Source organism: Phoenix dactylifera, chromosome 5 (genome assembly GCF_051530095.1).
Source record: "Phoenix dactylifera cultivar Ajwa chromosome 5, Ajwa_hap1_PhDact_Kaust_v1.1, whole genome shotgun sequence".
Lineage (NCBI taxonomy): Eukaryota > Viridiplantae > Streptophyta > Magnoliopsida > Arecales > Arecaceae > Phoenix > Phoenix dactylifera.
The window spans coordinates 19052799-19078896 of NC_143194.1; the positions used below are offsets into that span (position 1 = coordinate 19052799).

General features: G+C 41.7%; 3 protein-coding genes and 1 non-coding gene across 6 annotated transcripts; 2 read left to right on the top strand and 2 right to left on the bottom strand.

The window, feature by feature from the left end:
- Window positions 1–925: 925 nt before the first annotated feature.
- Window positions 926–2804, bottom strand: LOC103698130 (NAC domain-containing protein 79-like). 2 transcript variants are annotated; one of them, XM_008780118.6, is made up of 4 exons: window positions 2679–2804; window positions 2125–2317; window positions 1758–2035; window positions 926–1670 (listed from the first exon to the last, which is right to left on the bottom strand). In XM_008780118.6, exons 2-4 carry the CDS (start codon window positions 2312–2314, stop codon window positions 1137–1139), a joined length of 1002 nt encoding a protein of 333 aa, XP_008778340.4. In that variant the 5' UTR covers window positions 2315–2317; window positions 2679–2804; the 3' UTR covers window positions 926–1136. The 2 variants fall into 2 exon arrangements, with proteins under 2 accessions (XP_008778340.4, XP_088577866.2); XM_088721740.2 differs by lacking the exon at window positions 2679–2804 and adding an exon at window positions 2456–2491.
- Window positions 2805–3342: 538 nt separating this feature from the next.
- CYP704B1 (cytochrome P450, family 704, subfamily B, polypeptide 1) lies at window positions 3343–6236 on the top strand. Of its 2 annotated transcripts, XM_088721742.2 has the most exons (7): window positions 3343–3990; window positions 4087–4302; window positions 4392–4671; window positions 4724–4731; window positions 5137–5535; window positions 5663–5863; window positions 5942–6236. In XM_088721742.2, exons 1-7 carry the CDS (start codon window positions 3667–3669, stop codon window positions 6119–6121), a joined length of 1608 nt encoding a protein of 535 aa, XP_088577868.2. In that variant the 5' UTR covers window positions 3343–3666; the 3' UTR covers window positions 6122–6236. The 2 variants fall into 2 exon arrangements, with proteins under 2 accessions (XP_088577868.2, XP_038985601.3); XM_039129673.3 differs by lacking the exon at window positions 4724–4731 and having other exon boundaries at window positions 4392–4706; window positions 5146–5535.
- A 750-nt stretch (window positions 6237–6986) lies between these two features.
- LOC103698129 (Pentatricopeptide repeat (PPR) superfamily protein) lies at window positions 6987–9935 on the top strand. Its single transcript, XM_008780116.6, has one exon. The coding sequence runs from the start codon at window positions 7312–7314 to the stop codon at window positions 8935–8937; it is 1626 nt and encodes a 541-aa protein (XP_008778338.4). The 5' UTR covers window positions 6987–7311; the 3' UTR covers window positions 8938–9935.
- A 7680-nt stretch (window positions 9936–17615) lies between these two features.
- On the bottom strand, window positions 17616–17724 carry LOC120111810 (small nucleolar RNA R71). Its single transcript, XR_005513205.3, has one exon. It is a non-coding gene; the product is annotated as a small nucleolar RNA R71 (small nucleolar RNA).
- Between the last annotated feature and the right edge of the window lie 8374 nt (window positions 17725–26098).

Consider the following 26098-nt stretch of genomic DNA (forward strand, 5'->3'; position numbering starts at 1 on the left):
ATTAGGAGTGTTAGGTGAGCCACAGATAATTGATTCAAATGATCAAGGAGTTTCATACTAAGGACCATAGCCATTCACCTAAATAAGCCTGCCTTCATGGAGGAAAAGATGGTCATTTCTGGAAAGTCTAAATTACATCTATAGCTAATAACATAAATTAAGATACCTTGACGATGGTGCATTAGGTTTTTAGTCGGCAAACCATGTGATGATCTGTAAATTTTTCAAACATTACGACAAAAACAAAGATATGATGATCCCTACAACTTACAACTGAAGCTTCTTCCCTAAGGACCACTTTAATAGTAAAGAGAACATTATGCTTTCTAGCTTTTTGTCATCATCTTCTTTCATTTTCTTCACCACAGGAACATTTTCACATCACACTAGTACAGAAACAGAACTAGAAGTTGTTATGTCACAATCATGACTTTGGTTGTTGATCATATGATCCGATAACACCAATCAGAATTTCCTACTGATGTGAAACATATGAAAACAAATTCTCATAAATAACAGATTAGATCTTGCACCTGATATGGATGGAAGGAATTTTGAGTAGGCGACCTAACGGACTCAAGCCACATATAAAAGAATTGCAGGGCCGGTTATGAAAGAGACAAAAGAAGATGTTGGGATGAAGCAATACGGTATCCAATGTAATAAGACCCATAACCTTCATTGCTCGCTGCCTCAACAAAAGACCGAAATATGTAATACTTCAAGCGATCTATGTTCGGAGTTTTGGTATAATAGTCAGTGTCTCATGTTTGATTTTGCTAATTGAATGCCCATAAGATGGAAGTCTCAAGGTATAAGGATTTTCGTATCCACGAGATTTGTAGTTTGCTGTCACTTGAGTAATAAAACCACATCAGGCCACTAAATAGGCACCAGTGTAATCTTAAGCTGAAATGCTCCCAGATGACACTCGTAAACAATGCTTTCAAGCAATATAAGAAATATCATTACAAAACATTGATCGTCACACCGAAATATTCCAATTTAATGTCATCTTCTGAAGTTCTAAATCTGCATACTGAACCCAATATTTACATATGCACACACCAGTTGTACAGTTCTCTCTCCTGGAATTTAATCTTTTTGCTTGCATGAAATCCTTTTCTTCGAGTGGCTCAGAAACATCCATCTGGGTGCAGAGGCCTTGCTGAAGCATTTGGGTTCTCTTGGCAATCAAATAAGTGCATCTCCATATAATTGTTTGTGAGAGCTGTGATGCTATTATCCCTCTCTCTTTTGAAACTCTTTTTTTCCATGCTATACCCATTGTTCTCAAGCAATTGCACCAAACTGGCACCTGGGATCTGAGAAGCCCCATGGGTGGTATTCAAGGAGCCTGGCGGAGACATCTCAAAATGATTTAGTGATGATGGTGAAGAACTGGACGTAGAGAGAGAGGCAAAGTTGTAGCAATTCTGCAACAGCTCCCAATGGCTCATCTCACCCTCCAAGGCATCGGAGAAGCAGGTCACGTGAGTTGGGACAGATGCCGAAGAGGCTTTGTTCTTGCTTCTGTGGGAATCATTTATCAATGGACCTAGAAGAGTAGAATCCAATCCATCTTCAAACCAGGAGCCCATCCCAGCGAGTTGTGTGTCTTTCTTCTCTCCTGAATTCTTATGGAATACTTTACATATCACCCACTCATTCTAACACACAGGAAACAATGCGAAGAGAAAATAAATTAAAACAATCTGTAATTAGGAAACGCGAGAGGTTTAGAGAGATATGAGTACCATTGCTGTTCTAGAGAGGTTGTAGAAAGGATCCTTTCTCTCTAATCTGTATTCATGCATGACCCAGTTGGTCCTCTCTCCTTTGGGTGCTCTGCCTCTGTAGAAAACAAGGGTCTTCTTCATCCCAATAAGAAACTTTCCTTGGTGAATCTCCTTATCTTTTCCGGTTGCCTTCCAGTATCCAGCCTCTGTAGCCCTGTTTGTCTTCAAACCAGTTGGATACTTCCTATCCCTGAGGCAGAAGAAGTACCCAGACTTCTCTCCTGTTCCAGCTTTGACTTCCATACAAGAACATAATCTCAGAGATAAGATAACAGACTTGAGGAAAAGATGAGGAAGGATTGAAGGGACATCAAAGGAAGCTTACAGGGCAAATCCCATGGCTCAGATTTGTTCAAGTCAACTTCCCCAATGGCTCTGGCATTAAAGCTGGCATCCATGACCTTCTGGTAAAGGTAGTGAGTAATGAGTTCTTCATCGGTAGGGTGGAACCGGAAACCTGGTGGCAAGTCCATATCATCGTCTCCCTTGCTTAGCCCTAAAGCACCATGTTCCATTTCCTATTGAGAAAAAAACAAGGAACCAAGTTGAGTAATGATCTAACAATTAACTCTGTTATGTCTATTGATGAATTCAAGCAAGATGAGAGAAAGCAAACTGGGTCTAATTGGATAAGATATAACAATCTTAAATCCCACCAGCCAATAGGTGGGCAAGAACTGATTAAGATATAAGTGTATGATATTAGAGAGAGAGAGATAGATAGATAGATAGATAGAGAGAGAGAGAGAGAGAGAGAGAGAGAGAGAGAGAGAAGATTCTGGTGCATGATACTGCAATATTATTTGGAAAGGAAGGCAGAAGTTGGGGGGGAGAGGGTGAAGATGAAACATGAGATCGTCATCAATCGGAATCTCTAACCTTTGAGATAGATATTGAAAGAAGTTGTCCAGGGAAAAGTGATGAAGGGAGGTGACCCTCTTATATGCTACTTTCAAGATATTGAGTGCTCTGCAAAGCAACAAGGTAGTTATAGGTCTGTTGCTTCCTCTAATACCTTTTTATCTAAAGTTTGAAGCAGTGGATCTGTTGGATGCGATAGAATTTCCTACTCAATGGGTCCAGGCCAACCTGTCTCAAATGGATGACTGAGATCATCATGGACCTTTTATATGATATAGAAGTTGCACACGAAACTCCTATATCTAGATAGGATCCTCTCCTCACAGGAAGAGACTAATCTCAAAATGGGTACATGGCATACTTGTGCCGATCGCTGCCGACCTTCCTATTATATTAATCACTCCCTGAAAGGTTGGTTGTATGTGTAGGGACGGCCAGCTGCTGTTCCTAAAGATGCAGCTGACACCCATATGGAGGCTGCATAATTTTAAGTTATATCTAGAAGGGAAAAGAGGAACAGTATGCTCCTTAATTTTATGTTTCAGATTTTTGCTAATAGCAGCATTATTCAACTTAATTGCCCATGCATCATTTTTAGTTTGCATGAACAATTCTGAAGAATGATATTATTCGCAGAAATATTAAGATACATATGATAAGTTTTCTACCAATCAAGAAAGAAAAATCAGGTTAATCACTTGGAATCCATGAATATTTACAACCTACATGGTGAATGTTAGTGAGGCTAAGAATATTCAAATTTACTCAAATGAATACGGGAGCCACATCCCTTAATCTATTTGGTTAGGTTTGGAACACTAAAGGAATGAAATCATCTATTCTTAGTCACACCAAGATGGCTCAAGGAATAGTGACTTTGTCCATTGGCCACACCTATCACCCACATCTCAACTACTCATTCTTTCCCATTCCTCTTATAAACAGCTATCTCCTAACTCTCAATTCCGAAATGAAGCCATCACAGTTCTTTTAAACATATACTCAGATGGAAGAAGTTTACCAGATGCCCGCAATGTCTTCCTCCACATCTGCACTTCACAATTGCCTGACACTCATCATGGTAGTCTTGTCATGGATCTTGATTCATAGATGGAGTCAAAGGAACCATAAAGGCCCGAAGACATGGCCTATCATCGGAGCAGCCATCGAACAACTAAGAAACTATGATCGAATGCATGACTGGCTCGCTGAATACCTATCTGTGTCGAAGACCATAACTGTCTCAATGCCCTTCAGATCTTTCACTTACATTGCAGACCCAGCAAATGTAGAGCATGTCCTCAAAACCAACTTCGACAATTACCCCAAGGTAAAAGTACTTGTAATATGAGACTGACGCCAAAAGTTTGTTTAATTCGACTTCTCATTTATGCATAATCCTAACAGGAGTTATTCTATTTTAAAGGGAGAGTTGTATCGATCGTACATGGATGTCTTGCTGGGTGATGGCATCTTCAATGCAGATGGAGATATGTGGCGGAAGCAGCGGAAGACGGCGAGCTTGGAGTTTGCTTCCAAAAACCTGAGGGATTTCAGTACAAAAGTTTTTAGAGAATATGCTTTGAAGCTCTCCAATATATTGTGCCAATTATCAATAAATAATCAAGACATGGACATGCAGGTAAGCCTCCATCTTCTGAGCATATGTTATGCATACCTCAGTTTATGTCAAAGCTCTAATTCAGCACTGTTTTGGACAAAAATATACAGGACTTGTTTATGAGAATGACATTGGACTCCATATGCAAGGTTGGGTTTGGAGTTGAAATTGGAACACTCTCTCCCCACCTGCCTGATAACAGCTTTGCTCAAGCATTTGATGCTGCCAACATAATTGTAACGCTCCGATTCATTGATCCCCTCTGGAGGATAAAGAGATTTCTTCGTGCAGGCTCGGAGGCTCTACTTGAACGAAGCATCAAGGCGGTGGATGACTTTACATATGATGTGATTCGAAAGAGAAAAGCAGAGATCGAGAGAGCCCGAGCTAGTGGAATCAGAGAGGTAACGGTCTTCCACTTCAAGGTCCATATAAATAGAAGAAGCAAATGTTTTAAAAGAAGTGAATTAGTTAAAAAGCTTAAAGGTTCGACGAAATGGTGCTTAAGGCTGTGCTGCTTGGCTTGGCTAACAGTGCAGCAAAGATGACAGATGAACATACGAGGTCAAGCTAAAGAGTAAGAGCTAGTAAATGGTCTGGGCCAAGGGCCGTTAAAACCTTTATGTACTGAGACCTCAAAAAGAAAACCTGAGTAGCATTTCAGGTTTTAACTTATTAGGTATGCACAAACTTGTTATTGAATTAGATAGACAAGGACCAAGTTGCTGAAATCTTGAGTCCAACATAACAAATGCGGTATTACATCAAAAAAAGAAAAGAAAAAAGCAGCAAGCTTATTTATTAAACAACTCATGTTCAACTCTTTCTTCTAACTACTTGTCATGCATGGACAAGCACAAACAGATCAAGCATGACATACTATCTAGGTTTATCGAGCTGGGAGAGGTGCCTGACAGCAGTTTCAGTGATGAGAAAAGCCTTAGAGATGTGGTCCTCAACTTTGTGATTGCGGGAAGAGATACAACAGCAACAACCCTCTCGTGGTTCATCTACATGCTCATGACGCACCCTGCTGTAGCTGATAAGCTCTACTTTGAGCTCAAGGCCTATGAAGAAGAACGAGCCAAGGAAGAGAAGGTCAAGTTGATTTCATATGTTCCCAACGATGTCAAGTCCTTCAGCAGCAGGGTAAATCAGTTTGCAGAGCTTCTAAATTATGATTCCTTGGGAAGACTGGTATACTTGCATGCATGCATCACCGAGACACTTCGACTGTATCCTGCAGTTCCTCAGGTGACTGCACTGCCAATTTAAGCTCGAAATCAGTCTTTCAATCATCAATATTTGTTCTGCTTGTCTCATAGGCCTGGTGGAACAAGGTGTTGATTACTGATAAAACTCTGTTTGTCAAATAATGTAGGACCCAAAAGGTATCCTAGAGGATGATGTTTTGCCTGATGGAACCCAAGTTAAAGCTGGTGGAATGGTTACCTATGTTCCCTACTCTATGGGAAGAATGGAGTACAACTGGGGGCCAGATGCTGCATCCTTTAGGCCCGAGAGATGGTTCAAAAATGGCATGCTCCAAAGTGTATCGCCATTTAAATTCACAGCTTTCCAGGTACATCCACCATAACAACAGATGCATTCTTTTCTTCTCCTAATATTTTTACGTTGGTGTCTATGATTTAATTCTCAGGCCGGACCTCGGATATGTTTGGGGAAGGATTCTGCTTATCTCCAGATGAAGATGACACTCGCCATCCTTTGCAGGTTCTTTACATTTGCTCTGGTGCCAAATCATCCAGTGAAATATAGGATGATGACCATATTATCAATGGCTCATGGGTTAAAGATCCATGTTTCCAGACGTGCATAGATATGTTGATTTCCTAGCTTCTGGGGCACCTATTGTTAGATCTCTCCCGACCAGGGAGCTATGAATTGAAAATGGATGCGACGGAAGTTTGTTAATCCATTGCTATACGACACAGTCCCGGGCTTCATTGGAATAGTTCAATATACGTTTACTTCTCTTTCTTTCCTCTTTTTTGAGCTTCTGAATTTGTCTATCTCGTTGGTAATTCATAGGCAAATGTTTATATGCTATCAATAAGCAAAGCTTTCAGTAAATGTATATGTCAACCAAAAAGACCATATATTCAGATAGCGCATGGCAAAACATGCAAATCATGTTGAAGAATCTAAAGCCAAAGAACAGCAAGTTTCATTATAATATTTCAGACAAGGATATAAGAAATTATCTTAATTAATAAATTATCATTTTTAATTAAAAAATATTTTTTATTAGAATGTTAAAAAATATGAAAACTTACTATCGCTAAACCAAAGCTTAGGCTTCCGAGTAGGCCAAACCACTGCCCGCAAAACCAGAAAAATTAACTAATGGGGGGTAGAAAGAGGTGGTTGGCGCTTCTTTTTTTTTTACAAAGCTGAGAAGATTAAAAAGGGGTCAAAATGGGAGGCTGATGCACCATCCGAATATTTGGGGGTGAACTTGAAAAAATGGTGTTGTGGGTATGGGTAGGGCTGTTTTTGATGATTTGGATAGTGAGAATTAAGCATGTTAATGTATTTGATAAAGCCGGTGTATGTTTTTTTATTTTTTTAATATAGAACGGACAGCTCATATATATATATATATATATATATATATATATATAGTATGAATATATTAAAAAAATTAGAAAATAAAATATTCCATGGCAGACGACGCAGGATAGCCACCATGAAAACTCGTTTTGAGCTACAAAAGAAGCAACACAGTCAGCTACCCATTAGCTCCCATGTGAATGTGTCTAACCATCAGGAATACACACTTCACTTCTGAGTGCTCATCCATATATCTTGTACAAGTGGGCTGGCGCTAGCCGTCTTAACCTTAAATCTATTCTATCACTGTAGACGAATCACCTTCCGAGGGCTACTCGGTCAGCTCTCGGCACTCACCGTAAATTGTGCATGGACGGATTATAAATTTAGCAACCAACCAGCAAAGCTCACAGTGCCAGGGCATTTTCCGGGTCACGGAAAGCCTTGCCGGAGCTCATGATAAGAAAATCCGGCAACAAACGACCCCAAACAGGAATATGGCAGCGGTGTCGGAGCCTCCGCGCTCTCAAGCAAATCCACGCCCTCATGGTCGTACGAGGCTTCCTCGCCCACCCCTCCGCCCTTCGAGAGCTCCTTTTCTCCTCCGCCGTCTCCGTCCCCGGTGCTATGCCCTACGCCCGCCGCCTGTTCGACCAAATCCCCCACCCGGACCTCTTCATGTGGAACACCATCATCCGCGGCGCCGCCCACACCCCCACACCTATTGACGCCATCTCCCTCTACGCCCGGATGGAGAGGGGTGGCACCTGGCCCAACAAGCTCACCTTCCCCTTCCTCCTCAGGGCCTGCACCAAGCTCTCCTCGGCCTCCACCGGCGCCCAATTCCACGCCAAGATCGTTAAATTTGGCCTGGAATCCGATGCCTTCGTCAGGAACGCCCTCATTAACTTGCACGCCAATTGTGGGGACCTGGCGGTGGCTGCTGCTCTATTCGACGGCCCTGCAAGACGGGATGTTGTCGCGTGGTCCGCTCTGATTGCCGGCTATGCAAGGAGAGGCGAACTGGACGTTGCCCGTCAGCTGTTCGACGAGACCCCGTCAAAAGACTTGGTCTCCTGGAATGTCATGATCACTGGTTATGCGAAGCAAGGTGAGATGGCGAGGGCTCAGGAGTTGTTTGATCGAGTCCCGGAGAGGGATGTCGTGTCATGGAATGCGATGATCGCTGGGTATGTGCAGTGTGGATCACAAATGCAGGCGATGGAGGTGTTTGATCAGATGTGTCGGGCAGGAGAACGGCCTGACGAGGTCACCATGTTGAGCTCACTGTCAGCTTGTGCCGACTCTGGGGCTCTTGATTTTGGGCAGAGGATACACCACTCTCTTCTGAAGATGTGTTCGAGAAGTGGCTTGAGTGTAGTTACTGGGAATGCACTGATAGATATGTATGCAAAGTGTGGGAGCATAGAGGGAGCCATGGAGGTCTTTAGAGGCATGAGGGAGAGGGATGTTTCTACTTGGAATTCAATCATTGGAGGGTTAGCTTTCCATGGGCACAGCAAAGAATCCGTGTTTCTGTTCAAAGATATGCTCAGAGAGAAGGTGAGGCCGGATGAGATCACTTTTGTTGCTGTCTTGGTTGGTTGCAGTCATGGTGGGTTGGTCAAAGAGGGCAGGGAATACTTCTCCCTCATGCAAAATGAGTATGCGATCGAGCCAAATATTAAGCATTATGGGTGTATGGTGGACATGCTGGGACGCGCTGGCCTACTGGAAGAGGCATTCAAATTTGTGGATGCTATGAAGATTGAGCCAAATCCTATTGTGTGGAGGACATTGCTTGGAGCTTGTAGGATCCATGGGAATGTCGAGTTGGGAGAGCGTGCAAATGAACAACTTCTAAAGATGAGACATGATGCAAGTGGGGAGTATGTGCTGCTCTCCAACATATATGCTTCAATGGGGGAGTGGAATGGAGCAGAGAAGGTGAGGAAGTTGATGGATCACAGAGGAATCACCAAGGAGGCTGGCTGGGCTTTAATTGAGGCAGATGGTAAAGAGCTGATGCACTTCTTGTTGCAGCCAGCGGCTGTTTCGAGATTGAAAGGAACTGCTCGATGACTATTGGTACAACTTTATAATCAGGATTCCTTCAGTTTGGATTTTCTGAAATGTATCCAGGGGAATTGTTAGTCTGGAACACTCATTGACCATAACAAGGATTGCTGCCAATATATAGGAGCCAATGCAAGGAAGTACCTAACATTTTGAGGTCGAGATATGGTTGCGGACAGATCAGGCCACCCTGGTTTTAATACTGTCTATGGATATTGATCTATGAGCCTTATTCCACAGAAGCAGCGCCATGCTCAGTCAGATTGTTTCAATTGCCAACCCCCAGGCATGCAGCTCCATGTACTCAGGAATTTGATGATATGAAAGATGCCAATATAGTGTCATGGAAGCTTAATGATACCAGAATTCAGCATGCATGTTGTACCTGGATAAAATGATTGGCCTCAAACGTGGAAATTTGGAATTGGAAGAGACTGGGGGATGCTTTTTGCCTATAGTTAAGGAACCAACATCATTCAACTGACTCAAAGACTGTGCACAGGAAATTTTCTTCTGCTCGTTCTCCTGCCATTCCTTGCGTGCTGCTTCTATCTTTGCATGGACGCCACCATGGAAACCAGGATAGAGTTCATAACCAAAGAATTTTTTGAGTACCGGGACATCAAACGGGAATTAAACCTGCAAAATAGAGCCTTGCAAATTAGAGAACATTGGTGATTACCTCAAGGAACACAGAAGGGAGCCATCAGTAGGGCTTGAGGAAGGTTGTCTCAAAGAGATGGAGCTCGTTTCTGCGAAAGATGGAAGACCATGAACCAAATCAATCTAATCAAAAATTACATTTCCAATCGCAACATTTTAGAAGATCGCCATTGTCCTAGTTGTGGTTACCTCAAATATTCCATGGCCTAAAAGTTGTCGAGTCTAGCAAACTGAGCTGCAAGAATAAACTTCGAGGAAATGTTGTTGTTACCATTAGGATCTAATCTCAAACAGGTACTAACTTTTACATTGTGATAAATCCATGCTGAAGAATTCCTATAGCTGGGATCACAGAATTGCATTGAGCCATCAATCTTTTTCATCTCTCTACCAACTAACCAAAAATAAAATAATTAAAGAGTTTAGGCCAGGGTAGAACTATTTATACAAGAAGGTTAAACAGGGTTACATGCTTCTTTGCACTGTCCTTGCAGTTTTTCTTGCGATCTTTCACTCCTCAAGATTTGAGAACTTTTCTCGAAGTAATTTAAAGTTCTAAATGTTTTCTGATAAAATGTTAAAGACTGCAATGGTGAGGCTTGCCATCCACCGGGTGGCTCTTCAATGCATTTTTTTTGCTGCACTTCAAGTTAGGATATAGGGTCCTATATCTATGAAGAAGAAATCATCCCATATCTATGAGGCATACCCTACAGATCCTATATCTATTTGGCAATTATTGAGAGCCTATAAAATTATATTTTCCTAGTTAATTTTTAGCAATCGTATATGCAGAAAATTAATATATATATGTTGCCCAGATAGACAACCCAAGAGGGGGGGTGAATTGGATTTTAAAATAATTATTGTAATTTAAAAGCTTTGTGAGTAACTAATTAAAACTTTTGCAAGTGGATTAATTAGTTGCTATATGCAGTGAATGAAAGGAAAGTAAGAGACAATAAAGTAATCACAAACACAAGGAAATTTATAGTGGTTCGGAGCTAACCCTTGCTCCTACATCCACTCCCCAAGCCTCACTTGGGAATTCACTATAATCCCTCGGATTACAGCCGGTTGTTTTACAATCTCACAACCTAACTTGTTGTTTTACGAGATCACAACGAACTCGGTCGGTTTTTCCAGGCTCACCGACTAGAACCACCCGATTGTTTTTCCGGGATCACAATCAAACCCTTACACCGTTGGTTTCAACCTAGGCTTACCAACAAACTTTTACACCCTTGATTCAATCCCCTGATTGAATCAAGTAAGGAACAAATGGTTTGAAAAACAAATAGAAAAATAAAGCTTCTTAACAAGCAGATATTCAGCGATATAAATAATAGAGAAGTTAAGAGCCCTCAAACAAATTTATGAAGATGTAGAGGAGGGCTTCTCGAACTCGGGGTCTCCTCTTGAATGTCTCGAAGACTTGATGACTGACGGAGACTTCTTGAATGCTGGAAAGAGTTGGTTGGATGGAGTTTAATGCCTCTCTTCCTTCTTTTCCGTGTATTCCCTTTGAAAAATTTTGGTAGGTAGAGATTTCTTGTTTTCTTTGAAAGGAATGTCACTTCTCTACCTTGCTACAGTTCTCTGTGGCTATTTAAGCCATTCCCCATGGAAACTAGCCGTTAGACACAATATTGTAGCCGTTCTGCACATTCTGCAACTCCTGACAATGTTTCCGTTGGGATCGGAGTCAACTCGCGCGATCTGGAGTCGACTCGCCTGTTGCAGGAGTCGACTCGTGCTTTTCTGGAGACGGCTCGGCAACTGTTCCGGATTTGAATTAAAGTGCTGTCTCGACTTGGAGTCGACTCGACTCAACCTGGAGTCGACTCCCCAATGTCCGGAGCTGACCTGGCATTTTTGGAGACGATTCGTTCCAAGGAATCCTGAGATGTATTTTTCAAGTTTGCTCACTCGAGTCGACTCGGAAATTCTGGGAGTCGACTCGGCGCTCAGACCCAGAAATCCCGATCTTCTGTCTGTTGACTTGTGCCGTCTCGGAGTCGACTCGAACTGTCTCGGAGTCGACTCGGCTCTCAGTATCCGAAAAACAGTCTTCTGTCTTTTGGGGTCGCGCTGCCTTGGAGTCGACTCCAACTGTCTTGGAGTCGACTCGCCTCTCAGAGACGAAAATACCGTCTTCTGTCTTTGGGGTTGCGCTGTCTTGGAGTCGACTCGGACTTTGCGGGAGTTGACTCGGCTCACAATGTCCGAAATTTGCTCTCTGACTTTTGCCTTGTTTTCCTCTGGGAGTCGACTCTCGCTTCCTTAGGAGTCGACCTGCCAGCCATCGGAGTCGACTCGGCTCTCAGGATCCAAAATAGCTTCTCTGTCTTTCTGTCTGTTACTCCCTGGAGTCGATTCGTTCTACTCTGGAGTCGACTCGGCAAGCATCGGAGTCGACTCGCGCCCTTCAGGAGTCGACTCGTTGACAGGTTCTGAGATGATTCTTTCTGTCCGTCTGTCTGTTCTCAGTCAGAGTCGACTCGTAATGTACAGGAGTCGACTCGAGCTCGTGCCAGTGCTTCTGATATGCTTGGAGTCGACTCGTAATTTTCTGGAGTCGACTCGAGTCTCAGACTTTGGTTCAAATTGAGTTCTTTACTTATCCAAAATGTATTGAACCAAATCTAGAGACACTTAACCATAAATTTACAAGTATTTGACTGAAACACTAGATTGAATTCATTAGTACAACATAAGATATACTCAAATGCTTTGAGCTCATCAAAATCAAGTAGGGTTATAATCAATCACTCCACAATCTCCCCCTTTTTGATGATGACAAAACATTGAGTATATGTAAAGTGAATTGCTCAACAAACAAGGAGATTTATAGTAAAATTTTAAAATGAATTCAAGTGTCTAGTTATTTAATTTATCCAAAACTGAAAGGTGTGAAACAGTAAATTTTGAAGTTAAAGCTCCCCCTTTCATTTGGAATTATATAAGCCTTCATGTCATGCAATCAATTGTTTGGCTTATATATATTTAATGAGTTTGCTTTCTTAAAATTTCAGATTCTCCCCCTCAACACATGCATTCAACTTTGTTTAGATTCTCTGAATTTTCTTTTAGTGTATTGAAGCTTTTGAACTTGAATTTTTTGTTTTTAGAGAGAAAATCTGCCAATTTGTTCTTGAGTATGATTCGACTAATATCCGAATATCCCTTGAATAGATTCTGGAGATTACTCCTTTAGGAGCCCCAACAGAGAGATAATGAGCCTCGAGGTATCGAATCCATTTAGAACAAATTATTTTGTGTTTTAAAAGGTTTCTTTTTATTGATTCCCTTTACATGTCTATTCAATATATTTTCTCCTCCTTTTTGTCATCATAGCAAAAAGAAAGAAAGCACATCACAAAAGTAATTAGAGATCAAATTTGCACAATTTGAAGAGAAATGTCTACTCATTGTATTGATGTAAATTTAAGTACACTTGTAGATACATCAAAAAGTATAGCAGTAAGTACATATCAAAAAGAGAAAACAAGCTATACTAGGATTTCTTTGTGGAGGATGTGGCTCCCTTGCTCAGTCTAGATTGTTGCATAATTAGACTGATCCCATCTGTAATGTTTCCTAGCTGCTTTATGATCTCCGAGGTGGCCCTATTCTGGATTGAGGTAAGCTCAGTCAGATTCTCCTGGAGGGTATCCAACTTGGAGATCAGTACATTGGCTAGACGCTCGGCCCCCTGACTCTGGCTGCCTAGGTCCTGTCGGATGTCATCTCGCATCTTTCTTGTGTTACTCGTGACATCGCTCATATTTGAAAATTGGGCTTGTATAAGGCTTCTGACATTGTAAATCTCTTCCCTCAGATGAGCCGTCATCTCGGTCACGGCTGCCAATGAATGAACCAGGGCAGTGGAGGGAGCAGCCGCTGGACCTCGGAGCTCCCGCAGTAGGTCGTCCCGAAGATCCCTCACGATCTCCTGCCGCAACTCCCGGAGCTGCTCAGGAGAGATCCGGACCTCCTGTGGCTTAGAAGGTGGTGCAGTGGAGGGTCCGGCTGAAGTGGATGGTGCTGAAGTGGAGGGATAGGTGGAAAAATCGGAGTCATGATCAAGGCTGGGGGAGTGACGAGTAGTAGGGTCAGTAGGTGTGGAAGAGGATGGTTTCCGGACCCAGACTCCCTCAACCTTATCAAATCCCATCCTGTGAAGAGTTCCCTCACCCATGCGATCTGTGTATCGCAGTGCGCGAGAGGGTTCCCCCTCAGGAATGGGGACCTCTAACTCCCTGAAGATCAATGTGTACAGCATCCCATAGGGAAGAGTAAGCCTTGGTTTGTCTAGAGGCTCACATAGGTATTTATAGATGAGCTTAGGAAAGTTGATTGGGGTATCTTGAAGAATGTAGTACATTAGGGCTAGGTCCCTCTCAGATACAAAGTCAAAACGGCCAGTCTTAGGGAAGAGGGTCCTAGATATAATACTTAAGAGGAGCCGCATTTCAACTGATAGCTGACTTGCAGACACCTCATCTAGGGAGGACTGGGGTGGATGATGAGAGTACAAAAGTACGATCTACATACTACTTAAATTAGTATTATTGCCAACGGATAACGATATTATCACTAATTTAATATTATATTTTTGATTGGGTGCAGGTGATCAGAAATCAAAGTTATAATGCGTATTTAGAATAAATTGGGCCTAGACAAATGCATAACTTAGACCACATACGCCCAACCTGGTCATGGTGATCAAACCCACCAATCTTCAAGCACACTTGCACTCGAGGGGTATATGCCAGCCATCCTAAGACAACACGCAATGGGACATCCGAAATGGCCACATCAGCGATCATCCCGTGATCAACGAGTCCCCTCTAGGTCGTCCACACCCGTGATGAGTTCCGTTCTGATCCTGCCCGAGCCCGTGAAGCTTCTCCCACATGATCTTCTTTCCCCCGTAATCCCAGCTTCCGGAAATTGAGTCCCAGCGATCCTAGACGTTCGCAATTCACTCGTCCACGCCCCTGCCGTCCGCGATCCATCCGAGTCTCCCACCGGCTCACGCGTCCATCCCTTCTTCCGGACCCGTTTCAGCTCCAACGTCGCAGCAACCGTGATCAACGCCCAGCATCCGTCCGCGGCTTCCACTCCCGTGCACAATCCCAGCATCCGAGCAACCCGCGCCCAGCCGGGATCCGCCTCTCCCAAATCTCCCACGCATCTGCAATGCTCCTCCACTGATTCTTCCATGATCCCAGCTCCCGTATTAAGACCTCAGCATCCTGTTGATGCCGCCAGCAGCCGTTCATGATTATCTCTGCGATCACCCAGCCGTTCTCCCTTCCGGGCGTCCTCCAGATCTGCAACGCTCCTCCACTGATTTCGCTTCACCTCCCAGCCATTCACAAGCTTCCCAGCGGCCATCCGGAAGAGATCGCGATCCAACCGCAGCTGTCTTCCTCCTCCATCGATTCATCTTCACTAGAACAATCCCGCGATCATCGCTCCTCCTCCGCCTCAGCCCGCGCCTCTTTCCTTCCGCACCCGCTTCTCCTCCACGCCATGCTCCGGCGATCTATAAGAAGGGGAGGGGGAGGAAGAACAGGGGAGCGCTCATTCGAAAGAAAAAAAGGAGAGCCGGGCTGCTGCAGTAGCAAGAAAAAGAAGAAAAAAAAAAAATAGAAACAGGGGATGCCCTGTTTCTGTTATTAAAAAAAAAAAAAAAAAAAAAGAGTGAGAAAGAGAGAGGAAGATGATGAGCTAAAATCCTTGGTGATGGGTGAAGGAGGATCCTTTGGTGTACCGAGTTCATGATGTAAATTCTAATCCTTTGCTTTATACGATTTATCTTTTGATTATGTTATGATTCTCATATGTTGAAAATTCTTTTATGATTTATGCTTATTGATACATGTTTTCCTCAATTATTTGATTCATCGTTGACGTTCTAAGGCACGTTGAATGCTTAAAAAGAGAATTCATGTTATCAAGAACATACTCAATAATTAAATTTTATCTGCTTATACTTTTTAAAGGAAAACAAAAGAATCATAGAATTTATTGCATGAACTTGATATTATTAAAGGAGATTCTGGATCCCTACACCATTTTTAATATATCCAAACTTCGACTCTCTATTTACTAGTTTATTTTCTATTTGCAAACCATCATCTTAATCCACAAGTTCATTGAATCAATTAATCTGAAATTAAACTAATAATCCATATTTCGTTCCCTGAGGAATCGACCTCGGACTTCCGAGTTATACTACTTGTGCGATTCTCCTGCACTTGGGAGAACAGTTTTTCAAAAGCACCAAGTTTTTGGCGCCGTTGCCGGGGAACGGCTGAGTTATTAGTATAATTTTAGATTTAATTTTTACCTTAGTAGTTAGTATTTTTCTCTTGAAAAAAAAAAATTAAATTACATCTTTACTACTATTTTTAATTCCCTGCACAGTTTGCATCAAACTCTGATATCATAGAAATTAGCCATCTGATTTGACTCAAATTTGGTCAGCTAGTGGACAACACATTGTTGAATAATCTGAACGGTCTGATTGACATTCTGAGACTTTTAAGACCATCAGATTAATACGAAACCTTGCTGCTTTCTACTTTAAATTTTCTGCATTTATTTTTTTTAGAATCGGAATTTTATCGTTATCATATCTCATTAACCCTTGTTGCTAATTGAAAATTTAAGAAAAAAAAAACTTTAAGAAAAGATCAAGGGTGATTATTCAAAAATAAAAAAAGAAAAAAACCTAAAATTTCAAATTTCAAATTTCAAATTTCAGAATTCAAATTTCAAACTATAACTCATAAAATTTAAAAAATAAATAAATAAATAATTTGCTTGATCACCTATTCAATGAAATTTAATGTCATGTCATAAAATATTAAAAAAAATCTCTTGATTGTTGCATATAGTATAAGGCATCAGCATAAAATATTCTAAGGGCTGAACCCATTTAAAAAGATAAGGTCGGGATTTCATCACTCGTCCTTAGCCCAAAAATCACCCCAGTGCATAAATATCCTAAGCTTAACTAAAATCAACTAGACGTTGGCCCCTAAGGACATTCGAGCTCAATAGGACGAAGACCACCGAAAGTTGCACCAATTTCGCTCTGTGGCTTAGTTGATGTCTAGGCAAGCTTTGTCCCTATAAGGGAGACAGTTCATCTGTTCGAGGCAAGTGGGTTTTAAGTGGGACCTTTGCGAACGCATCGTGACCCCTCCACTTACCTGGGAGCTTACCTGGTCAACTCGGTTCATTAGACCGGATTGGAGGCTTAGGTGCCCTCTTCAAACTAGTTAGGAGCTGTCTAGAAATTTAAGAAAAACATTAGAAATTGAGGTGTAATGTTTTGTTGCATGTTTGATTGTGAATAGGATTTTTGTTTTAGGATGTCGTTTTAGGGTATCTTTAGTTGGTACTTATATTTATTTTTTTATTTTCTTTTATTTTTTTAAAAAAAAAGAGAAAAAGAAAAAAAAAGAAGAGGGAAATATTTTGCATGCTAAAGTGGAATAGGGACGACACCGGTCGATTAAGTCGTACAACTTTAGATCATCCCTTAGGACATACCTCTGAAATTCCTTCGCAATATCTCACACCTTGTGAGATGGCTGATCTAAATGAAGATGCGGGGAGTCACCACAATCGAGAACGTGAACCCCATATTATGACTCTAAGACAATACCTACAACCGGCTAGGACTAGTCAGCCTTCATGCATAATTTTTCCTGATAATGTAGGTCATTTTGACATCAAACCAGGGGTAATCCAATTGCTGCCCAAGTTTCATGGGTTAGAGTCCGAGAGTCCGTATCTTCATTTAAAGGATTTTGAAGAATTGAGCATTACATTTAGAGTGCCAAATGTCACCGAGGATGTCCTCAAGTTGACATTGTTTCCTTTCTCTCTAAAGGATAAGGCCAAAACATGGCTAAACTCTCTGCGACCTAGATCAATAAGAAATTGGCAAGATATGCAGAGAGAATTTTTAAAGAAGTTCTTCCCCACACAAAGGACCAACTTTTTAAAAAGACATATTAGCAATTTCCAACAAAAAGATAATGAAACATTTTATGAATGTTGGGAAAGATTAAAAGACCTTCTTCTCTCATGCCCTCATCACGGATTCGAAACTTGGAGAACCATTAGCTTCTTTTATGAAGGTTTATCTTCACAGTTAAAACAATTTGTAGAGACCATGTGCAATGGTAGATTTTTAGAAAAACACCCTGATGAGGCATGGGAGTATTTGGATTCCCTTGCTGAGACTGCCCAACTTTGGGATAACGGGGATAGAAATAATAAGTCTTTGCCTAAGCCCACTAGCTCTGTACAGGGAGGCCTTTACAACCTCAGAACTGAGGATGATCTTCATGCTAAAATGGCAGCCCTCACTAGGAAGGTAGAAGAAATTGAGCTTAGGAAGGTTGAGCCTGTCAAGACTATAGAGCTTAGAAACGAGTGTTGTGGTATCTGCGATATGTCAGGTCATACCACTACAGATTGCCCCACCATACCGGCATTCAAAGAAGTCTTGCACGATCAAGCGAATGCTATGAACTCCTACCAAAAGCCTTATAACGATCCATACTCGAATACCTATAACCCTGGTTGGAAGAATCATCCAAACTTTAGGTGGAGAAACGATCATCCTCAACAGTCACACCATTCAGCTCCTCCACCTGCACATCCTACTTATGCACCATCACCATCTCAAAAGCCAAATATCGAGGATACTTTGCAATCCATACAAACTTTTCTACAAGGTCAAGCTAATATCAATGCTCAAAATACTCGAAATTTTGAAGACATAAGGAACCAATTGTCAATGTTGACTACCGTCCTAAGTACCCAAGAGAAGGGTAAGCTTCCAGCTCAACCCCAACCTAACCCACAAGTGCACGGTAGTAATAATACGGCTCCCTCTAGTTCGCATACAGAGCATGCAAAGAGCATCATGACTTTGCGTAATGGGAAAGTCATTGATCAAACCGTCCCATCAAGACCGCAAGTCACTTCTAATTCTGATGCTCCCAAAGTTGATGAAAGGGACAAAGAAGAAGTTGAGGTCCCAACTTCTACTAAGAAAGTTGAATGTCCTTTTCCTCCACCTTTTCCACAACGGTTAAAGCCGTTACAAAAGCTCGAACCTAACTCTGAAATTCTTGAGCTTTTTAAACAAGTAAAAATCAATATACCTCTTCTTGATGCAATCAAACAAGTACCCTCATATGCCAAATTTTTAAAGGACTTGTGTACCGTCAAGCGCCGATTAAATGTTAAGAAGAAGGCATTTTTAACTGAAAATGTGAGTGCTATTTTGCAGCACAACATTCTCCCTAAATATAAAGATCCAGGTTGCCCAACCATCTCATGCATCATAGGTGACTTTAGGATAGAGCGAGCATTGTTAGATTTAGGGGCGAGTGTGAATTTGTTGCCATATTCTGTCTATGAGCAACTTGGTTTAGGTGAGTTGAAGCCAACCTCCGTCACTTTGCAATTAGCTGACAGGTCAGTTAAAATTCCAAGGGGGATTATCGAGGATGTATTAGTCCAAGTAGACAAATTCTACTTTTCTGTCGATTTTATTGTATTGGACACACATCCGGCTTCGAACTCACAGTCTCAGATTCCGGTCATTTTAGGACGTCCGTTCCTTGCAACTTCTAATGCATTGATTAATTGTAGGAATGGCGTCATGAAGCTTTCTTTCGGTAATATGACCTTAGAACTGAACATTTTTAATGTGTGCAAACAACCCAATGATTCTGAAGAGAGTAAAGAGGTTGATTGGGTTGAAACCATCGCAGAAGAATATTTGTTAGCTAAAGCAATTAACGACCCATCCAATGATAGTTTAATTGATTGGTGTCCTAATGGAACCAATGATGATGATTTGTCAGTCACACCTATTGTGGATAATCTAGATATCAAGATGGTCAATGGGTGGAGACCAAAAGAAGAAGAATTTGAGAGATTGTCGCCTCGAGAGGTGAAAATAGAACCATCCCATGAGCAAGCACCCAAGCTCGAATTGAAACCCTTACCAAAGGAACTTAAGTATGCTTTTCTTGGACCCGAAGATACTTTTCCTGTAATTATCTCGTCTGGACTTGATCATATCCAAGAAAGAAAATTACTTGGTGTTCTAAAAAATCATAAGGGAGCCTTAGGGTGGTCTATTGCCGACTTGAAGGGGATTAGCCCCTTAGTTTGCACGCACCGGATATATTTGGAGGACAATGCCAAAACCACAAGGCAAATGCAACGAAGGTTGAATCCTACGATGAGAGATGTGGTTAAGGCAGAAGTCCTCAAGTTGCTTGATGTGGGTATTATTTACCCAATTTCCGATAGCAAGTGGGTAAGCCCTACTCAAGTTGTTCCTAAGAAGTCGGGTTTGACGGTAGTAGAAAATGAACAAGGTGAACTAGTTCCAACTCGTGTCCCGACGAGTTGGCGCATGTGTGTTGACTACCGAAAGCTGAATTTGGTCACACGAAAGGATCACTTTCCTCTACCCTTCCTAGACCAAGTATTGGAGAGGGTTGCAGGGCATGATTTCTATTGTTTTCTCGATGGCTATTCGGGATATTATCAAATTGAAATTGCACCAGAAGATCAAGAGAAGACTACCTTCACTTGTCCTTTTGGCACATTTGCTTTCCGACGAATGCCATTCGGGTTGTGTAATGCACCTGCAACATTCCAAAGATGCATGCTCAGCATCTTTGAAGACATGAACGAGAATTTTTTGGAAGTGTTCATGGACGATTTCTCCGTTTTTGGCGACACATTTGATGATTGCCTGTCACATTTACAAGCTGTCTTAGCTCGATGTATGGAAAAGAATTTGATACTGAATTGGGAGAAATGCCACTTCATGGTGCCAAAGGGAATTGTCTTAGGACATATTGTTTCATCGAAGGGCATGGAAGTAGATAGAGCTAAGACTGATTTAATTGCTAAGCTACCTGCACCCAAGACGGTTAGAGATGTTAGATCATTTTTGGGTCACGCCGGATTTTATAGGAGGTTCATCAAGGACTTTAGTGTCATATCTCGACCATTATGTAATCTCCTATCCCTTGATACACCGTTCAATTGGACTGAAACTTGCCAAGATGCATTCGAGAAGTTAAAGTCTATGCTTAGCACTGCACCCATCGTTCGACCACCCGATTGGTCATTACCTTTTGAGATTATGTGCGACGCTAGCGACTATGCAATAGGAGCTGTCTTAGGACAACGCAAGGATAATAAGCCATATGTCATTTACTATGCAAGCAAAACCTTAAACGATGCTCAAATGAATTACACTACCACCGAGAAGGAATTGCTTGCAGTAGTATTTGCCTTAGATAAATTTCGCTCTTATATCCTTGGTGCTCCAATTGTTATCTTCACGGACCATGCAGCACTAAAATATTTGTTGGATAAGAAAGAGGCCAAACCACGCTTAATACGATGGATACTTCTACTCCAAGAATTTGACATTACTATCAAAGATAAAAAAGGAGTAGAGAATGTGGTTGCTGACCATTTATCACGATTAGTTTTTCATGATTCAGTGCCACAGTTTTCCATCAAGGACTCATTCCCTGAAGAGCAGTTGTTTGCACTTTCTAGTATACCATGGTATGCAGATATTGTAAATTTTCTTGTTACAAACCGGATGCCAGAGCATTGGGGGTCGACAGATAGAAAAATTTTCTTGCGCGAAGTAAAAAATTATTACTATGACGATCCCTATTTATTTAAATATTGCAACGATCAAATCTTTAGACGATGCATACCGGATCATGATATACAAAGCGTACTTTCTTTCTGCCACACTGATGCTTGCGGTGGACACTTTGCCTCTAAGAAAACTGTTGCAAAAGTTTTGCAATGTGGTTTCTATTGGCCCACTATGTTCAAAGATGCCCATGAGTTCTGCAGGACATGTGATCCATGTCAACGTATTGGAAGTCTAACTCGTAGGCAAATGATGCCTCTTCAACCCATTACTATTATCGAAATTTTCGATTGTTGGGGCATCGATTTTATGGGCCCATTCCCACCATCTTTTGGATATGAGTACATTTTAGTCGGTGTCGAATATGTGTCCAAATGGGTAGAAGCTGTTGCTTGTAAGACCAATGATCACAAACCCGTTCTGAAGTTTTTAAAAGAAAATATTTTTTCACGATTTGGGATGCCTAAAATCATAATTAGTGACGGTGGATAACACTTTTGTAATAAGCCTTTCGAAACCTTATTAAAAAAAATATGGTGTCACCCATAGAATTGCTACCCCATATCATCCGCAAACCAGTGGCCAGGTAGAGTTAGCCAATCGAGAGATCAAGCGTATTTTAGAGAAAACGGTGAACCCATCACGAAAGGATTGGTCCTTGAAACTATCAGATGCATTATGGGCTTACCGTACTGCATACAAAACCGTTCTTGGCATGTCTCCCTACCGGCTAGTCTATGGAAAAGCGTGTCATCTGCCTGTAGAAATAGAACATAAATCGTATTGGGTAATTAGAAAATTGAATTTTGATTTACAAGATGCCGGTCTAGCTAGAAAATTGCAATTAAACGAGCTTAATGAGATTCGCAGAGATGCTTATGACAATACTAAAATTTGCAAAGAACGAATGAAGATCGTACATGATAAATCAATTTTAAAAAAATCTTTTGAACCTTTGCAAAAAGTTCTTTTATATGATTCCCGCTTACATCTGTTTCCTGGTAAGTTGCGATCGAGATGGACAGGTCCTTACATTATAAAAACTGTTTTTCCACATGGGGCGGTTGAGATTGAGAATCCACGGGATGGTAAAATTTTTAAGGTAAATGGACACAGGTTAAAACCTTTTCTTGAGAATTTTGCAGATGAAGAGGACTCCTTTTTCTTGGGGGAGCCTTCTTATGACTGAGCATGAAGGCAAAGGTACGTGTATATTAGTTAGGATTATTTTTCTAGTTTTGTAGGTTTTATTTTCTGGATATCAACAGCTCAAGGTATTCCTCTTCTCTTCAATATTATTTTCTCTACTGTCTTTCATTATAGCTTTCTTGTATCTATTACATTGAGGACAATGCAATGTTTAAGTTGGGGGGAGGAAAGTATTTTGATTAAAAAAAAAAAAAATTGCATTCTTTTCTAAGCAAATGCACATGTATTTTCATATTGAGTTTGTGCAACTATTACGGCAAGGAACACATGCATATTATGACTGATCAGAGACCTATTATTAGATCCCCGCATATGTACTTAATGATTATAGGAAGGCCTCAGGAGTTCATATTTGTTTAATGCATTTTTATTAAGCCGTATCTGTAAAAGAAGTACGAGTATCCTTGTCCGTACTATAAGGTTCATGATTTGGTTTTCACATAAAGATAGAGGTTGAATACCCTGGCTAGATCACCTAAGTGCCTTATGTTCCGACCTTGGTTGACCTATAGTCACGATACAGTCATGTTATATGGTTCAGTTTACCTTCTCTATTTTGAAAAAAAAAAATAAATAAATAAATAAATAAATGAGGAGATGACAAGTCTAACCTCGTGGTGTAGTTTGGTTCGAGTAATTAAGCCCGAGGGGTGTTTTCACCTAATGCCTTGAGCCAACTGGATCAAGAGTCATTGGCCGAAAACTCGCTACATGGACCTTGCTAGAGCCTAAGGGGGTTGGACTATTGTAACCACCATATGTGTTTCCAATATTTATGCTAAAAAAAAAAAAAAGCATGAATAGGGTTGGTTGGGCTGAACCCAGTGACATGTGGTAATGGCTGGTTTGACTCCATTGTATTGGACCTTTGTGTACTTTGGATATTTAGTTGGGATTGATAGCTCTTTCTTTACATACGAACCATTCTTGACGAATGTAGACAACATGTGATATTCTGAAAATTTGATAGATCAGGTTCTAATAAACTGTAGTAAACACTTGCGAACTTGAGTATGCACCTAAAATTCAAGTGGTACCATGTTGTGGTGGAGGTATTAGTGCTCTAAGAAAGTCATTCTGTTTATGCATATTACACTTTAGTATTCCCCTTGCTTTGATAGTTGCCAAGCTTTAGAAAAATATATATATCACATGTGTATTGACTTAGATTTCATTGTATATCATTTTATGAATGATGTTTGTGGGTAACATTACTGAAAACCCTCACGAGACAACACTCGTCCACTAGGGTAACCTAGGGGTTTAACGGCTTGTTGCACGTGCTAAGTGCAATCGTGATACCCTACGAAAGTGGGTACATATCTTAGTTTTATGTCTTTAGCCTTAATAAAAAGTCAAAGGATTGATCAACACTTTTTGTACTCTCATGTTATTGGTTACTCTGAATTGCTAGAGACTAGCAATAAGCTAGTTGGGGGGTGTGATGAGAGTACAAAAGTACGATCTACATACTACTTAAATTAGTATTATTGCCAACGGATAACGATATTATCACTAATTTAATATTATATTTTTGATTGGGTGCAGGTGATCAGAAATCAAAGTTACAATGCGTATTTAGAATAAATTGGGCCTAGACAAATGCATAACTTAGACCACATACGCCCAACCTGGTCATGGTGATCAAACCCACCAATCTTCAAGCACACTTGCACTCGAGGGGTATATGCCAGCCATCCTAAGACAACACGCAATGGGACATCCGAAATGGCCACATCAGCGATCATCCCGTGATCAACGAGTCCCCTCCAGGTCGTCCACACCCGTGATGAGTTCCGTTCTGATCCTGCCCGAGCCCGTGAAGCTTCTCCCACATGATCTTCTTTCCCCCGTAATCCCAGCTTCCGGAAATTGAGTCCCAGCGATCCTAGACGTTCGCAATTCACTCGTCCACGCCCCTGCCGTCCGCGATCCATCCGAGTCTCCCACCGGCTCACGCGTCCATCCCTTCTTCCGGACCCGTTTCAGCTCCAACGTCGCAGCAACCGTGATCAACGCCCAGCATCCGTCCGCGGCTTCCACTCCCGTGCACAATCCCAGCATCCGAGCAACCCGCGCCCAGCCGGGATCCGCCTCTCCCAAATCTCCCACGCATCTGCAATGCTCCTCCACTGATTCTTCCATGATCCCAGCTCCCGTATTAAGACCTCAGCATCCCGTTGATGCCGCCAGCAGCCGTTCATGATTATCTCGGCGATCACCCAGCCGTTCTCCCTTCCGGGCGTCCTCCAGATCTGCAACGCTCCTCCACTGATTCCGCTTCACCTCCCAGCCATTCACAAGCTTCCCAGCGGCCATCCGGAAGAGATTGCGATCCAACCGCAGCTGTCTTCCTCCTCCATCGATTCATCTTCACTAGAACAATCCCGCGATCATCGCTCCTCCTCCGCCTCAGCCCGCGCCTCTTTCCTTCCGCACCCGCTTCTCCTCCACGCCATGCTCCGGCGATCTATAAGAAGGGGAGGGGGAGGAAGAACAGGGGAGCGCTCATTCGAAAGAAAAAAAGGAGAGCCGGGCTGCTGCAGTAGCAAGAAAAAGAAGAAAAAAAAAAAAAATAGAAACAGGGGATGCCCTGTTTCTGTTATTAAAAAAAAAAAAAAAGAGTGAGAAAGAGAGAGGAAGATGATGAGCTAAAATCCTTGGTGATGGGTGAAGGAGGATCCTTTGGTGTACCGAGTTCATGATGTAAATTCTAATCCTTTGCTTTATACGATTTATCTTTTGATTATGTTATGATTCTCATATGTTGAAAATTCTTTTATGATTTATGCTTATTGATACATGTCTTCCTCAATTATTTGATTCATCGTTGACGTTCTAAGGCACGTTGAATGCTTAAAAAGAGAATTCATGTTATCAAGAACATACTCAATAATTAAATTTTATCTGCTTATACTTTTTAAAAGAAAACAAAAGAATCATAGAATTTATTGCATGAACTTGATATTATTAAAGGAGATTCTGGATCCCTACACCATTTTTAATATATCCAAACTTCGACTCTCTATTTACTAGTTTATTTTCTATTTGCAAACCATCATCTTAATCCACAAGTTCATTGAATCAATTAATCTGAAATTAAACTAATAATCCATATTTCGTTCCCTGAGGAATCGACCTCGGACTTCCGAGTTATACTACTTGTGCGATTCTCCTGCACTTGGGAGAACAGTTTTTCAAAAGCACCAGTGGACTCCCTAGTATGGCCGTAAGGGCCTCAGTCCTATCGGCTGGGTGAGAGGGAAACACCCCTACTTGGGGAAGATGAAGGATTTGTGCAATGAAATCCTCCGAAATAAATAAAGGGACACCCGCTACGGTTCCCTGTATCCCACCATGACTCCTAGCTACTGTCCCGTAAAACTCCCTAACTAGCCCCGGGTAAGTAGGGAGATCTAGGGAGCAAAACATCTCTAACCCTTGGGCCCTTAACCTATGCCCTATTGTAAAGCCTTCCCAGGAGAGGAAGTCAAAGTTGACATACCTCCCGGTGGAGACCGCCTTCCCGGCGCACGGACGCGAGGGAACTGA

Coding starts and splice junctions, on each gene's coding strand:
- LOC103698130 (XM_008780118.6), bottom strand. CDS start 2,314: ATGGAACATGGTGCTTTAGGGCTAAGCAAGGGAGACGATGATATGGAC. Junction 2,036..2,124: donor TGAGCCATGGGATTTGCCCT/GTAAGCTTCCTT, acceptor CTTGTATGGAAG/TCAAAGCTGGAACAGGAGAG. Junction 1,671..1,757: donor ACCTCTCTAGAACAGCAATG/GTACTCATATCT, acceptor CCTGTGTGTTAG/AATGAGTGGGTGATATGTAA.
- CYP704B1 (XM_039129673.3), top strand. CDS start 3,667: ATGGAAGAAGTTTACCAGATGCCCGCAATGTCTTCCTCCACATCTGCA. Junction 3,991..4,086: donor ACTTCGACAATTACCCCAAG/GTAAAAGTACTT, acceptor TCTATTTTAAAG/GGAGAGTTGTATCGATCGTA. Junction 4,707..5,145: donor TAACGGTCTTCCACTTCAAG/GTCCATATAAAT, acceptor AAGCACAAACAG/ATCAAGCATGACATACTATC.
- LOC103698129 (XM_008780116.6), top strand. CDS start 7,312: ATGATAAGAAAATCCGGCAACAAACGACCCCAAACAGGAATATGGCAG.